The following is a 12,486-nucleotide window of genomic DNA, read 5'->3' on the forward strand; positions in this document are numbered from 1 at the left end:
GCACGGCCAGCTGCCAGGGGATTCCGGTACAAATCTTGAGGAGAACTCTGCCCGAAGGAAATAGGCACGGTTACCATGACAACCAGGAGCGCCCCACGTCGCGTATGGCGTTCCCGGCCTGCCCCGCGCGACGCGGCGCCGGAAGTGAGTGAGCATTTCTGGCAGCCCTACCCCGCGGCCTGGCCGTCCCCGCAGTACCGCTGTCCCGGCGTCTTCCTCCCGTCATGAAGGACGTACCCGGCTTCTTACAGCAGAGCCAGAGCTCCGGTCCCGGCCAGGCCGCCGTGTGGCACCGTCTGGAGGAGCTCTACACTAAGAAGTGAGCCCCGAGCCAAGGGGACCTGGGCGTTCTGGGATGGGAGAGCGACACGGAGTGGGTACGGGGGAGGCCCGGGACCTTGATGGACTGAGGGCGCTCAGACCCGTGTGGAGAGAGTGGGGACAGGCTAGACCGAGGAGGTGCGCTGAGGACCCCGGAAGGCAGGGCCGACGAGGGAGAGGGGTGACATCCCACAAGGACCGAGGAGGAGAGCCATAGGCTGGGTTTTGGGATCTAGGGTTCACTGCCTTCCAGACCGAGGGGCTGTGACTGAGGCTTCGAAACTCCCCTTCCTTCTGGTCTTACGAAAACGGTTCAGGGCTCTGATTTTACCTCTTGATTCCAGTCAAACAAGCAAAACACCCTTTCGGGGTCAGGCTGCCATACATTTTTATAACAGATACCGGTGTCTTGTACTTAGCTTTGTCATAGTGGCACTGTAGCTACAGTTATCTTTCTCGGCAGTCTGGAGCAGATAAACCAGAGGCCAGTGCAGTTTATTTTTTTTCCCCCCTGTTGATTCTGCCTCAGGTTACACGGTGGGGTGCAACCACTTCTCCCCTCTCCCATGGCCCATACTTTTTATTGCATTTCATGTTGGGCTTTGTGCCCCTAGAGAGGTCTCAGTTTTGCTTAGAAACGGTGAATTTCAGAACAATTAAATTATCAGTTGCTGAGCAATAATCTCTTTTTAAATGAATCGAATGAGTTGCTGGCATTGGTTTGGTGATGTTCCATAGAAAAATACACCTCTTGTAATACCTCCCTGTTAACAACCCTAGCTTTTAGCATAGTGCCTTTCACATGGATATTCAGTATGTGTTGGTTTTTTTGTTTTTGTTTTTGTTTTGCGGTACGTGGGCCTCTCACTGCTGTGGCCTCTCCAGTTGCGGAGCGCAGGCACCGCACGCGCAGGCTCAGCGGCCATGGCTCACGGGCCCAGCCGCTCCGCGGCATGTGGGATCTTCCCGGACCGGGGCACGAACCCGTGTCCCCTGCATCGTCAGGCGGACTCCCAACCACTGCACCACCGGGGAAGCCCTCAGTATGTGTTTTGATGATGTTCAGCAGCCTTCTGCTATTAGCAATTTTTGAGAGAAAATTCTTAGTTTTTGGCAAATAGTTGCATGTGTAGCACTTTGTATTTTTCAGAGCATTTTATCTGCACTCTTAGAAATTAGCCTTTGGTTTCAAGTGTGCTATGTCATTGTTCTAGAGGCTTTCTGTATTAGCTCATTCAGTCCTTCATCCTGTTTAAAGATGAGGAAGCTGAAGCTCAGTTTAAGCTCCTTCCCTGAGATACTCAGCTAATAGGTAGAAGAGCCAGGAGTTCAAATTAGGTATGTGTGATTCCAGAGTTCTTGTTTCCAGTCAAGCCTCTCAACGCTTTGAGGTAGTCTGGAAAGGTGTTCTCCATTCATAGCTGAGGAAACTGAGTCTTGGAGAGGTTAAGTGATCTCAGGGTGACATAACCACTGAGTGGCAGAGCCAGGGAAAGAACTCAGCTTTAAAACACATCCGCTTTAGCATTCTTGTGTTACACAGTAGAGACTGGTTAGTATTTGTTATTTGATAGGACCATCAAGGGTGAAGATGTCTGTGACTGACGCTAGGTTATAGGTCTTAAGAGCCTTGTGTTTTTCAGGTTGTGGCATCAGCTGACACTTCAGGTGCTTGACTTTGTGCAGGACCCATGCTTTGCCCAAGGAGATGGTCTCATTAAGGTAAATGATTTGCCATGCTAGGTTAGAGTATATAAATGTGTTCAAGTACTTTTTAAAATAATAGGTGGGCTTTACAATAATAATATTTATAACAATAAGCCTATTCAGCCACCACTTTTTGTCAGGTGCCGTTTGTTCTGAGTGCTTTACACATTTACTCATTCACCTGTAACAGCATTGGGAGATAAGTACTACTGCTGTCCTATTTCTGTCCTGTTTTTTTTTTATGTAGAGGCAGACACCAAGAGATTAAGTGACTTGCCATAGATCACAGCTAATAAGTGACAGAAGAGGATTCAAACACAGACATTCTGGCTCCTTCTAAAATCCCGACCTAAAATGCTCTCTCTTAGCATGCCCCTGTATCTTATTGTTTATAGATTTTTTTATTTTAATTTATTTGGCTGCGCTGGGTTTTAGTTGGGGCATGAGGGATCTTCGTTGCCACGTGCGAGATCTAGTTGCAGCATGCGGGCTCTTAGTTGTGGCATTCGGGATCTAGCTCCCTGACCAGTGTTCAAACCCGGGCCCCCTGCACTGGGGACGCGGAGTCTCAGCCACTGGACCACCAGGGAAGGTGGACAACTGTTATAACTGCCGTCACTCCTCTTCCCTCTCCCCCACTGACGCTGCTTGTTTGCCCGAACGCTTTGTCCTGGGCAGTGTGGAGGATGTGCTTCACTGGGGGACAGGAGGCTTGGAGGGGGAGTGCTGCTTAGTATCATGCTGCCTCTGTAATAGAGCACTTCTAGAATTTTGTCAACAGAAAAATACACTCTCTGCCCCAGCCTTTCCCAGATCCCCTGACAAACCCACCCCACCCCAGATTTGTTCACTGGTAGCCTACTCTTTGAAGTCTTTCCTGACATCTCTCCTTGTTGTCTTTCTCTTGGATTCTGGATGAATCAGAGGAACTGATTCATGCATTGGAACTGCAAGCTAGTTCATAATGGTAGTTTGAATTATTTGCCCTGAATACATTACTTTAAATGTGCTCACAGTGAAGCTTACCACTTCGTTATTCCACTGTCTGGGCTTCTAAGATTTTCTTGTGGTTTATATCTACCAGTTTGACATTTTACAAGTTCAAAGGAACTTGTAATCGTCTGTAAGTCTGGAGATTTTGCTGGGCATGCTGTCTTCTGGAATATGTGGGAAAATGATAAATTAGAGCTGTCTTAATATTTGTTCCCTAAGGTTCTGTATCATCGTTATGGATAATTCATAATTGTTCGTCTCTCTTCTTTGGCTTCTTGTCTTTAAATCACTTTCTACTCATAGCAGAATATTTGCAACCTCTCTCATTGGCTGCTCCAGCTATGTGCTTTCTTCTTTGCTTTTTAACTCACAGTGTTGTCACTTATTTGTTTGCAAGTCTCTCTTCTCTACTAGGCCAGAAGCTCCTTAAAAGCTCAGTTTTTGTCTTGTACATTCTCTGTCTGTAGTGCCTAGCAAAGGGTCTGAGTAAGTGCTCAAATGTTTGCTGAATGGCTAAGCTATTTGATAATGGGACGTAATTAGCCGGCCACCTTCTGACCTCTGTCAGGTTAGTGAACCTTTCAGACTGATAGTCTGTTTACTCAGCATACTTTGGAGGACAAATAGAGAAGTTGGTCTTCGGGAGATTCTCACAGGGTAGGGTTCTAATTCCCAAAGCCAGAAAAAAAAAAAAAAACATAGCTTTCTTCAGTAATTGATTGGTGATCATTTATGTGAACTTAATAAGCCCCAATATGGGTCTTCTGTCATTCAGCAAACATGTACGCAATGCCTGCTGCGTGTGGGCATCATGGTAGTGTCTGAAGTTCTGCTTTTGCCGAGTGAAAGACGTCCTGTAATTACTCTCCATGTTTTGGTTCTACAGCTTTATGAAAACTTCATCAGTGAATTTGAACACAGGTAAAACTCTTGTCAGTTTTTGTTTTTGAAAATGGATACATTGATATTTGTTGACACTCAAAGATGTGGTTTTTATTTCAGGGTGAATCCTTTGTCCCTGGTAGAAATCATTCTTCATGTAGTTAGACAGATGACTGGTGAGTCTCACTTTGTTTCATAAAGGAATAGATCCTAATGGTAATTTAAATGATCTTGAAGTATAAGTTATTTGAACTTTTGCATTTCAGTAGAAAATGTAAAATTCTAAGTTTTGTATTTTACGGTCTAAACCTAAAGATTATCCCACCTAAAAATGTCCTGGTTGGTCGAAACTAATCTGTAAAGATACTCTGTTGGTGGTTCTTCTGACTTTGTTCTCTCTTTTCTAGATCCTAATGTGGCTCTTACTTTTCTGGAAAAGACTCGTGAGAAGGTAAATGTGAAGTTTGAGCCAGATCTTTTAAAATATGTTTGACTTATAGTTTGTGTCTGTGCTTACTGTTCACAACTCTAGAGACCAGTGTGTCTCTAGTCCTGCAGGTTAAATCAGTGTACAGATACCTTCCTTGTTAGTCTGCTGCCCACAGTTCTGAGGCTCCCTTGTTTCTGATTCTTTAGGTGAAAAGTAGCGATGAGGCAGTGATCCTGTGTAAAACCGCAATTGGAGCTCTAAAATTAAATATCGGGGACCTACAAGTTACAAAGGTGAGATTGCCGCAGTACAGATTATCGTTGTTTAAAGTTGTAGGGGGCAAAAATCCTATTTTTCTTCTTTATTTATTTTTAAATAATTTTAAATTACAAGAAAGTTGCAAAAATAGCAAAAGAACTCTCCTCTACCCTTACCTCAGACTCCCATTGTTGACATTTCACCACTTTGCCTTGTTGTTCTGTGTGTATGTGGTTTTTTTTTTTTCTTTTCAAAACCACTTAAGAATAAGTTGTTGATACGATGCCTGTTGCCCTTAAACAGAGTTCTCCCCTGTGTGACCACAGCACGCCCATCCAGCAGGAGCCCACACAGCCTCCAGTGGTCCACAGCACGTGGGTTCTCGCCATTCACCATTGACCCAGCCCTTTCTGCTTCCTAATTATCATTGTTGAAGATTCCTGTCTGTGTTTATGCCTTTCTTACTTTCATTTTAGTGTAATTTTGGGGATAGGTGTGAGTATGGATAGCAGACCAACTTCTGTGCTCAGTGCATCATACAGACACTCCCGACGCGCCATCCCTTCAACACTTGGCATTTTCAGCTGCTCAGCTCTTACTGATCTGTTGAGATGAGATGGTGTCTCACTGAAAGTTTACTTTACATTTCTTGATTACTGATTACCACTCTGCTCACGTCTCCACTTCTATAAATTGCCCGTTTTATCTTTTCTTTTGCCCATTTTTTTGTGTTGTTTATCTTCTCTTGATTTTTAAGAGTTTTTTACTTAGCCTTGGTCATATTCCCCTATGGGTTGCATGTGCTTTAAATATCTTTTCATAGTCTATAGCTTGTCTTTGTTCTTTTTTCTGTGTTTTGGATGAACTGAAGTTTTCCATTTTAACGTAGTCAAATTAGTCATTTGTGGCTTTTGCTTTTCATCTTGTCATATGTTACTTGAAAAATGTTTCAAGTTACAAAGAAAGGCAATTTCACTTCCTGTGTGTAGGAAACAATTGAAGATGTTGAAGAAATGCTCAATAACCTCCCTGGGGTGACATCCGTTCACAGTCGTTTCTACGACCTCTCCAGTAAATACTATCAAACAATCGGAAACCATGCATCCTACTACAAAGATGCGCTGCGGTTTCTGGGCTGTGTTGACATCAAGGATCTGCCAGGTAACGTGGCCAGAAAGTCCATGTCACACGAGGAACTCACTCACACGTCATAGCAGCTGTGACATGCCTGAGGCAGCCAATCTCAGGAATTATTCAGATGTGTTCATTCCTTTTAGAAGAAAGTCCATGTGGTGGGAAGAGTTGTTTAAGCTTCGTTTCTGCATTGTATTTGTCTTCAGCGTTTAATTCAGGTGAAAATGAGGCTCGCACCTCGTAGCCCCTTTACTGCCCCTTCTCCAGGTCTCTGTGTTCTCTGAGTCAGAGGCCTCTGTGAGAAGGACAGTGATGCAGGTGCCTTAACCCCTCGCAGGATGGAGGGCACGGTGAGATCCCTGAACCTGGGACTCTTGTCGTAAAAACTGAAATGCTGGACCCAGGGGAATAAATTATGGAATTTTCAAGGGTTTGAGGGTGGAAAGAAAAGTGGCCAGTGACTTTTGGGAAAAGTGCAAAAGGAATATGTGTTTAGAAAAGAAATATAGCCTATTTCAGCATATTTTAGATGTTTTCCACAATATACTGTTGAAGCTAAGGGGACCAGCAACTCCTAAAATTGTTAGTACAGTTTCAATTGCTGCATCTCAAGAAAAATATATTGGAAAAAGCAACTAATGTGTCAAGAGAATAAGGGAACAGAGTTCTAGTCAAAAGAAGCTAAATGTGGTGGCTTGAAGGTAAATAAGAAGTGGTGCTGCTTCCCACGCAGGCGAGGGGATGAGGGGCACACCCGCCAGGCAGCAGACAGGCTGAAAACGTATAGTTCGGTGAAGATAAGCAATGAGTGCCTTTCCCACAAAAGCCATTTATGTGGTTCCAGGTATGATCTAAGTCAATCCAATACTTTACAAGAGATGGCTAATCATAGGGCTTTGTAATATAACCATTACACAGAACAGTGTCTTTACATTTTATGTGAGACTTCTAAGCCAAACGGGACTGATTCTCGTGCCTGGCGTGTAACCGGAGCTGTGTTGTTGCCGTAGTGTCTGAGCAGCAAGAGAGAGCTTTCACGCTGGGACTAGCAGGACTTCTTGGCGAGGGAGTTTTCAACTTTGGAGAGCTGGTAAGTGGGCCTGGGGTGCAGATTCCTTAACACAGGGGACACTGTGACTTTTTGTCAGCTGACCATCTCCGTCCTCACAGCTCATGCACCCCGTGCTAGAGTCACTGAGGAACACTGACCGGCAGTGGCTGATTGACACCCTCTATGCCTTTAACAGCGGCAATGTAGAGCGATTCCAGACTCTGAAGACCGCCTGGGGCCAGCAGGTCAGTCACAGGCGGGGCTGGTGGAGTTCATCCGTGTGTCCGCTGTCTGTTGAGCGCCTTCCCTCTACACGCCACTTTGCTCTCATTGAGCAGGTGGTTCGGTCGCTGATTAGTTGCTGTGGTAACTCGGTTACTGTGGCAGTGCTCAGGGCCACAAGCAGAGAGAGCTTCCCCTGTGTTGGGTGGAGGGGGTGTGACCGAAAGCTTCCCCAAAGAAGGACTGCTCTGTGTGTGACCTTAGGAATGAGTAGGAATTAGCTAGTGACCAGTATGGAAGAGCATATGCCCAGCAGAGGGAGAGGAAGCTTTCCGCATGTTGGCAAAGTGAGACAGGGCGTGTGGGGCTAGAGCGCGTGAGTGACTAGAGAGTGGGGAGATCATGGGGTGGGGAGGGGACAGGAGCAGAGGTGCGGGGAGTGGGGGGAGAGGGGTCTGCATGGGGGAGGGGCCGGGGAGAGGGAAGGAGCCTGTGTTGAGTGGGAGTCAGTGAGGAGAGCACTTAACAAGGATTTGAAGTTTAACAGTAAGGTTATTCTTTTTAAATGAAATTATTAGAAGCAAATAATTACTAAAATGTTAATGGTGATAGGAATTATGGTTGTGTTATAGTCTTTGTACTTTTCTGGAACTTTCCATCTTCTCAAAGTTCAAGGTGAACTTGTAGGACTCACACATAAGGGCACAGAGTAGATAACAATGGGCTGTGAAGAAAGCAGATGCAGCCAGCCTAACGAGGCCTGTGTGTTGGCGTCTCAGGAAGGTGTGCCACTCAGAAAGAAAGACGGCTGGCACGGAGATGTCAGGAAGGTGTGCCACTCAGAAAGAAAGACGGCTGGCACGGAGATGTCAGGAAGAGTCGGAACTTGAGAGGTGCTTGCCAGCAGTATCTGTCCAGGCAGCAAGAGCTCGTTCAGGGGGAGGGGCCCTTTCTGAAGAGCTTGACTTGTCCATGGCTGTAGCAGAAGTGTCACTGTCAGGGCTGCCCGTGTCGGGGTCTGAGCTACTAAACGTCTGAGTCAAGGAAGCCGCTCTCCACGGTTTGGCTCTGTGCTCAGCAAATAGCCTTTAGACACAACTGCAAGGAGATTGTACAGGTTGTGCAGAAGGTGCATTCTGGTTCTCATGACAGTGCCACTTTTCGTGACAAATTAGTAACTTGCTCTTTCAGTTTAGAATAAGTCTCCGGAACTCCAGCGGTGTGTCCCTCAGAGGCCCCATTGACACCCAGCTGACTGAGCAGGCAGTGCACCCAGACCCGCTCAGGCGTCGGCTGTGCCCTCCCCGCCTTTCCTCACGAGGAGCCCTCCTGCAGCACCTGCATACACCCTGTGGCCCTGCCCCCTGGTGTTGGTGACAGCAGCACAAATCCTACCTTGTAAACTCCTTGTCTTGGAAAATCCTTAGGCCTTCAACTAAGCACTCTTCTAATGATTTCCTGAGAAAAGTGAAGTTCAGATCCCTTGAAGCAAATGATGAGCCTCAGTGATCTAAAGTGTTTGGACCTGCCCAGTTTCTTTTTGTTCAGTTGACGGCTGTAGAAAAAATTTCAAAGCCAGGTCAGGTAACTGGTACCCTTTCGCTTTGCAGCCTGATTTAGCAGCCAGTGAGGCCCAGCTTCTGAGGAAAATCCAGTTGCTGTGTCTCATGGAGGTAAGCGAGGCCCCGCCCACTTCCAGGCCCTCGGGGCGCAGCCTGAGCTGGGCTGCTAGCTCTCCTGTCCCGCACCCTCTCCAGCACCTTTCCTCTTCCTCTGCCACCACTTGCTTTTTTAGTTTGTGTTTGGCTCTCAGCTTAGATGACGCCGCCTCCGAGAGGTATTCCCCGACCACCTGCGCTACGGGAGCTGCCACCTCATTGCACTTGCCGTTCTTTGCATGCTCATCCGGTTTCCCACACTAGAATTTAAGCTTCTTGAGAAAAGGGACTTTGTGTTTCTAGTTCCCCATGGAATCCCCAGCTCCAGGTACAGCCCTGGCACATGGCAGCCTCACGTACTTGTTCAGGAAACGAATAGTGACTCTTGTAGAAAACTACCATAAAGCGTGCTTCACCTTCTTATCTAGGAATTGAAAGCTTAGTGAGATAAGATATATGACTAATATTAAGAAAGTTTTAGTATGTGTGGTACTGATAAGATCTGTATTTTCAGAGCAAGTATTGACAGACATATCCCTTATCAATCAGTTCTCTGACAATCTTTTTTTGGAAAAATAGTTAATAAACAAAAATTTTTTTCAGATGACTTTCACACGACCTGCCAATCACAGACAACTCACCTTTGAAGAAATTGCCGAAAGTGCTAAAGTCACCGTGAACGAGGTACAGAGTTCTTAGACTCGGGATGTGCAGCAGCAAAGCTGCTCCTCGGGGGCGGTCAGGACTCCTGTGTGAGATCACAGAAAGAAACTGCTCCTCGTTCCCCTCGTGTTTCACAGCTGGCGGGGTCCGCAGGTACGTGCGTGTTGGCACCAGGGTGTCTTACACGACCCCCTCTCTGCACAGGTGGAGTTGCTGGTGATGAAGGCCCTCTCGGTGGGGCTGGTGAAAGGCAGTATTGACGAGGTGGATAAGCGGGTTCACATGACCTGGGTGCAGCCCCGCGTGTTGGATTTGCAACAGGTGATGTGCTTGAAATACATAGTTCAGCTTTGCGGGTGTTTTGGGTTGTATCTGTGCTGCCTTTGTTTCATTTGGATGGAAGCCATTTAGGAAGAAAGCATTATTAGACAGGAGATTTCGGAGAATGAATTACTGCTCTAGGGACTAAGGGCTTTTCAAAGAACCTAATTGAATGCAAGCTTGAGATTTGAGCCCTGCATTTAAAGCGTATTGTGACAACAGTGCTGGTTGTGCTGATGATGTCTTTTAATCTTTAATTTGGTGCTCCGATCAAATACTTTCCTGGTTCCGTGATTTGAGCTCATATCCATCTTATTTATATTTGCTGGAAATTTAATCCTGTGGCTTTCCTCTATTCTTGCCTGTTTTCTTTCATGCAAGTTTTTCCTCATGTCCTTCTGATAGAATTGGCTGGGATAATCCCATCTCACACACCCCGCTTTCCCAGCTCTGATGTCCTTTTTATTAATGCTGCCCGAAACGATTAGCTGGAAATTTAGGACTGCCCCGTCAGGTGCTGTGATTCCCAAGGGCCTTAACACACGTGTGTCCTGGTTTGCCCTCAGATCAAGGGGATGAAGGACCGCCTGGAGTTCTGGTGCACCGACGTGAAGAGCATGGAGATGCTGGTGGAACACCAGGCCCACGACATCCTCACCTAGTCTCCCCTGCCCTGACCTGTCTGGAGAGGTGTTTCACGGCTGATAAAACTGGCAGCTGAGAAGACCTGCCTTTAATTGGGGGTGGGGGTGGGATTCAGTTTGGAGTAGGGACTGTTGTTCTTGCTGTGAAGACTGTCACAGAGCACTGTCATCGATGGGGGTGCCCAGCCACAGGCAGACGCCTCCTTTGTGGCTGTCACCATAGCCTGAAGTGGGGAGGAGCCGCCAGGCTGAGTGATGAGGTAGCAGGAGTGTGGGCCCCCCGCCCCCGGAGTCACAAGGGGTAGCCCTAGTGTGCAGGGGGCCCACTCCAGGGTTGGCCTCCATTACATCACCTGTGTGAACATGTTTTCCAGCGTGGTTTGAGAATGTTTCTATAACTAATGCCTTGCTCTGTCCTTTCCGTGGTTCTGTTTCCTTAGGCTTAGCGTCCAGGTCAAGCCTATGCCTAAAGTGATTAAAAAGCAGGAGATGGAACCTAGGGAGGGCTTGGTGGGGATTTGGCCTTGGTTTTCCTCACCCTCTGCTCTGAGGAAAGGGCATCCCTGCCCACACAGGGCACAGGGCAGAGCCACAGCAGAGGGCGGTGGGCACGGCAGCCAAGGAAGCGAGTCCTGCCTTTATTGTTGCTCAGAGAGACGTGGTGTCTATTCCTTCTGACAGGTGTCTACCCCATTGCCACCTAGTTGGCAGCTTCTGTGGCCTCAGTGCCCGGGTGCTGACAGGAACCAGCCCGCAGACAGCCGGGTGCTGGGCGTCGGGGTGGGCGGTGCGGGGTGGAGATGCACATACACAAAGAATCACTAAGGAAACGTTAGGAGGAAGGATGGTTTAATCCGATCTTCCAGTCTGTGCCTGGAGCGGTGACCATGAAGGCTTCATGCTATGGAGCTCTTCTTGTAGCTCTCCAGGTGGTACATGACCCAGCCCGCGGGGATCAGGAACCCGAGGAACATCACAGAGAGCCCGATGGCCTGCTCCTGCGTTGAGAAAACGCATGAGTCCACTAGGCCCAGGCTGACTGCCTCTGAACCTGGGGCCTAACCAGAGCAGGGTGGAGAGCTAGACAGGCTGCCCTGGACCCTCGGCCCAGCCATGTTCACGCCGTCTGCCCCAGACAGACTTACCGGGTGTCAGGTGGAGAGACCTGCGAGGTGTGAGCAGTGACCCCTGCGGTCATGAGGGAGGACAGCCTACTGGGCTCCAGTCTGTAGGTGGGGCCTCTCATCACAGCCCCACCCCCTGCCCAAGAGCCTGGCCTGTGCCTGGGCCTTGAACTCCTTCCCACCAGGCATTACATGCACCCTCCCTTCCGGTCACCTGCGGACTGCGTGTCAGGCATGTGTTAAGTTGCTGAGTGGCGGTCCTGTTTGAAAGCCTGGGTGGGATTCCCTGTGTGTGTGTGTGCGTGCGCGCGCGTACACATGCATGCATGTGTTCAGAGGCCATCCCACCCGCCACCCTGTGTTTTTTCTCAGTGACTGCACCCTCAGAGCCAGGCTCTGAAGCACTAGCTATATTTCACCTTCATTGTTTCTTCCTGAAACAGCCTGGACCAGTCGCCCCACCCCTCCCCCAAGTGAATCAGACACCAGGTTGGAGACCAATCCTTCCTTTAGACTTTCACTCCCAGAGGTTTCAGAGCGACGTTTCCAGAACAGGAAACGTGTTCAGTCCTAGTCCTATGACCTTGGGCAGATGACCTTCTAGACCTTGGTTTGTTTATGCTTAAAATAGAGATAGTTGTTGACTCTCCTGGAGCTCCAGGGTCACAGGTTTGCATTTTCACCTGTACTCTCACAGACCCTCAAACCAGCCCACTCTTCCCCTTTAACGGGTTGTAAACGAGATGCACTGAGCGCCCTCCAAGCCCAGCCGTCAGCACCACTGTTTGCCAGACGGCAAGTAGGGGCCTGAGAACAGAGAGCCTCCCACCCCCCAACTGACTCTGCAGGCTGCCTTGGGAGTCTGGCCTGCAGGTGATGGCTGCAGGGACCCCTTTCTTGGACTTGGGACACTGTTCCAGCCAAGGGAATGAGACCTAGCACCAGGATCCCCTCTACATGCAGGCCTGAGAGGACACCCCTCTCCCCTCTGTGTCCTGCCCCAAACCCACCTCATCCTGAGAACATCTCAGGACTGCCCACTCCCCCTGCCCAGGTCAGGCCACCCCCCCCCACCCCC

General features: G+C 48.4%; 1 protein-coding gene across 2 annotated transcripts; it reads left to right on the forward strand.

The window, feature by feature from the left end:
* The first annotated feature begins 129 nt into the window (after nt 1-129).
* On the forward strand, nt 130-10,686 carry PSMD13 (proteasome 26S subunit, non-ATPase 13). Of its 2 annotated transcripts, XM_004278111.4 has the most exons (13): nt 137-319; nt 1,965-2,043; nt 3,908-3,942; nt 4,024-4,079; nt 4,311-4,354; nt 4,540-4,626; nt 5,581-5,752; nt 6,736-6,815; nt 6,896-7,021; nt 8,609-8,671; nt 9,260-9,340; nt 9,524-9,640; nt 10,207-10,686. In XM_004278111.4, the coding sequence occupies exons 1-13, from the start codon at nt 225-227 to the stop codon at nt 10,300-10,302; spliced, it is 1,131 nt and encodes a 376-aa protein (XP_004278159.1). In that variant the 5' UTR covers nt 137-224; the 3' UTR covers nt 10,303-10,686. The 2 variants fall into 2 exon arrangements, 1 of the variants encoding a protein (XP_004278159.1); XR_004475884.2 differs by lacking the exon at nt 9,524-9,640 and having other exon boundaries at nt 130-319; nt 9,260-9,472.
* The last annotated feature ends 1,800 nt before the right edge of the window (nt 10,687-12,486 follow it).

Source organism: Orcinus orca, chromosome 8 (genome assembly GCF_937001465.1).
Source record: "Orcinus orca chromosome 8, mOrcOrc1.1, whole genome shotgun sequence".
Lineage (NCBI taxonomy): Eukaryota > Metazoa > Chordata > Mammalia > Artiodactyla > Delphinidae > Orcinus > Orcinus orca.

Bases quoted from the DNA above. Each gene is read 5' to 3' on its own strand.
- PSMD13 (XM_004278111.4), top strand. From the start codon at position 225: ATGAAGGACGTACCCGGCTTCTTACAGCAGAGCCAGAGCTCCGGTCCC. The intron at 4,080-4,310 runs GTGAGTCTCACT...TCTCTTTTCTAG, and splicing joins TGTAGTTAGACAGATGACTG to ATCCTAATGTGGCTCTTACT. The intron at 9,641-10,206 runs GTGATGTGCTTG...GTTTGCCCTCAG, and splicing joins GCGTGTTGGATTTGCAACAG to ATCAAGGGGATGAAGGACCG.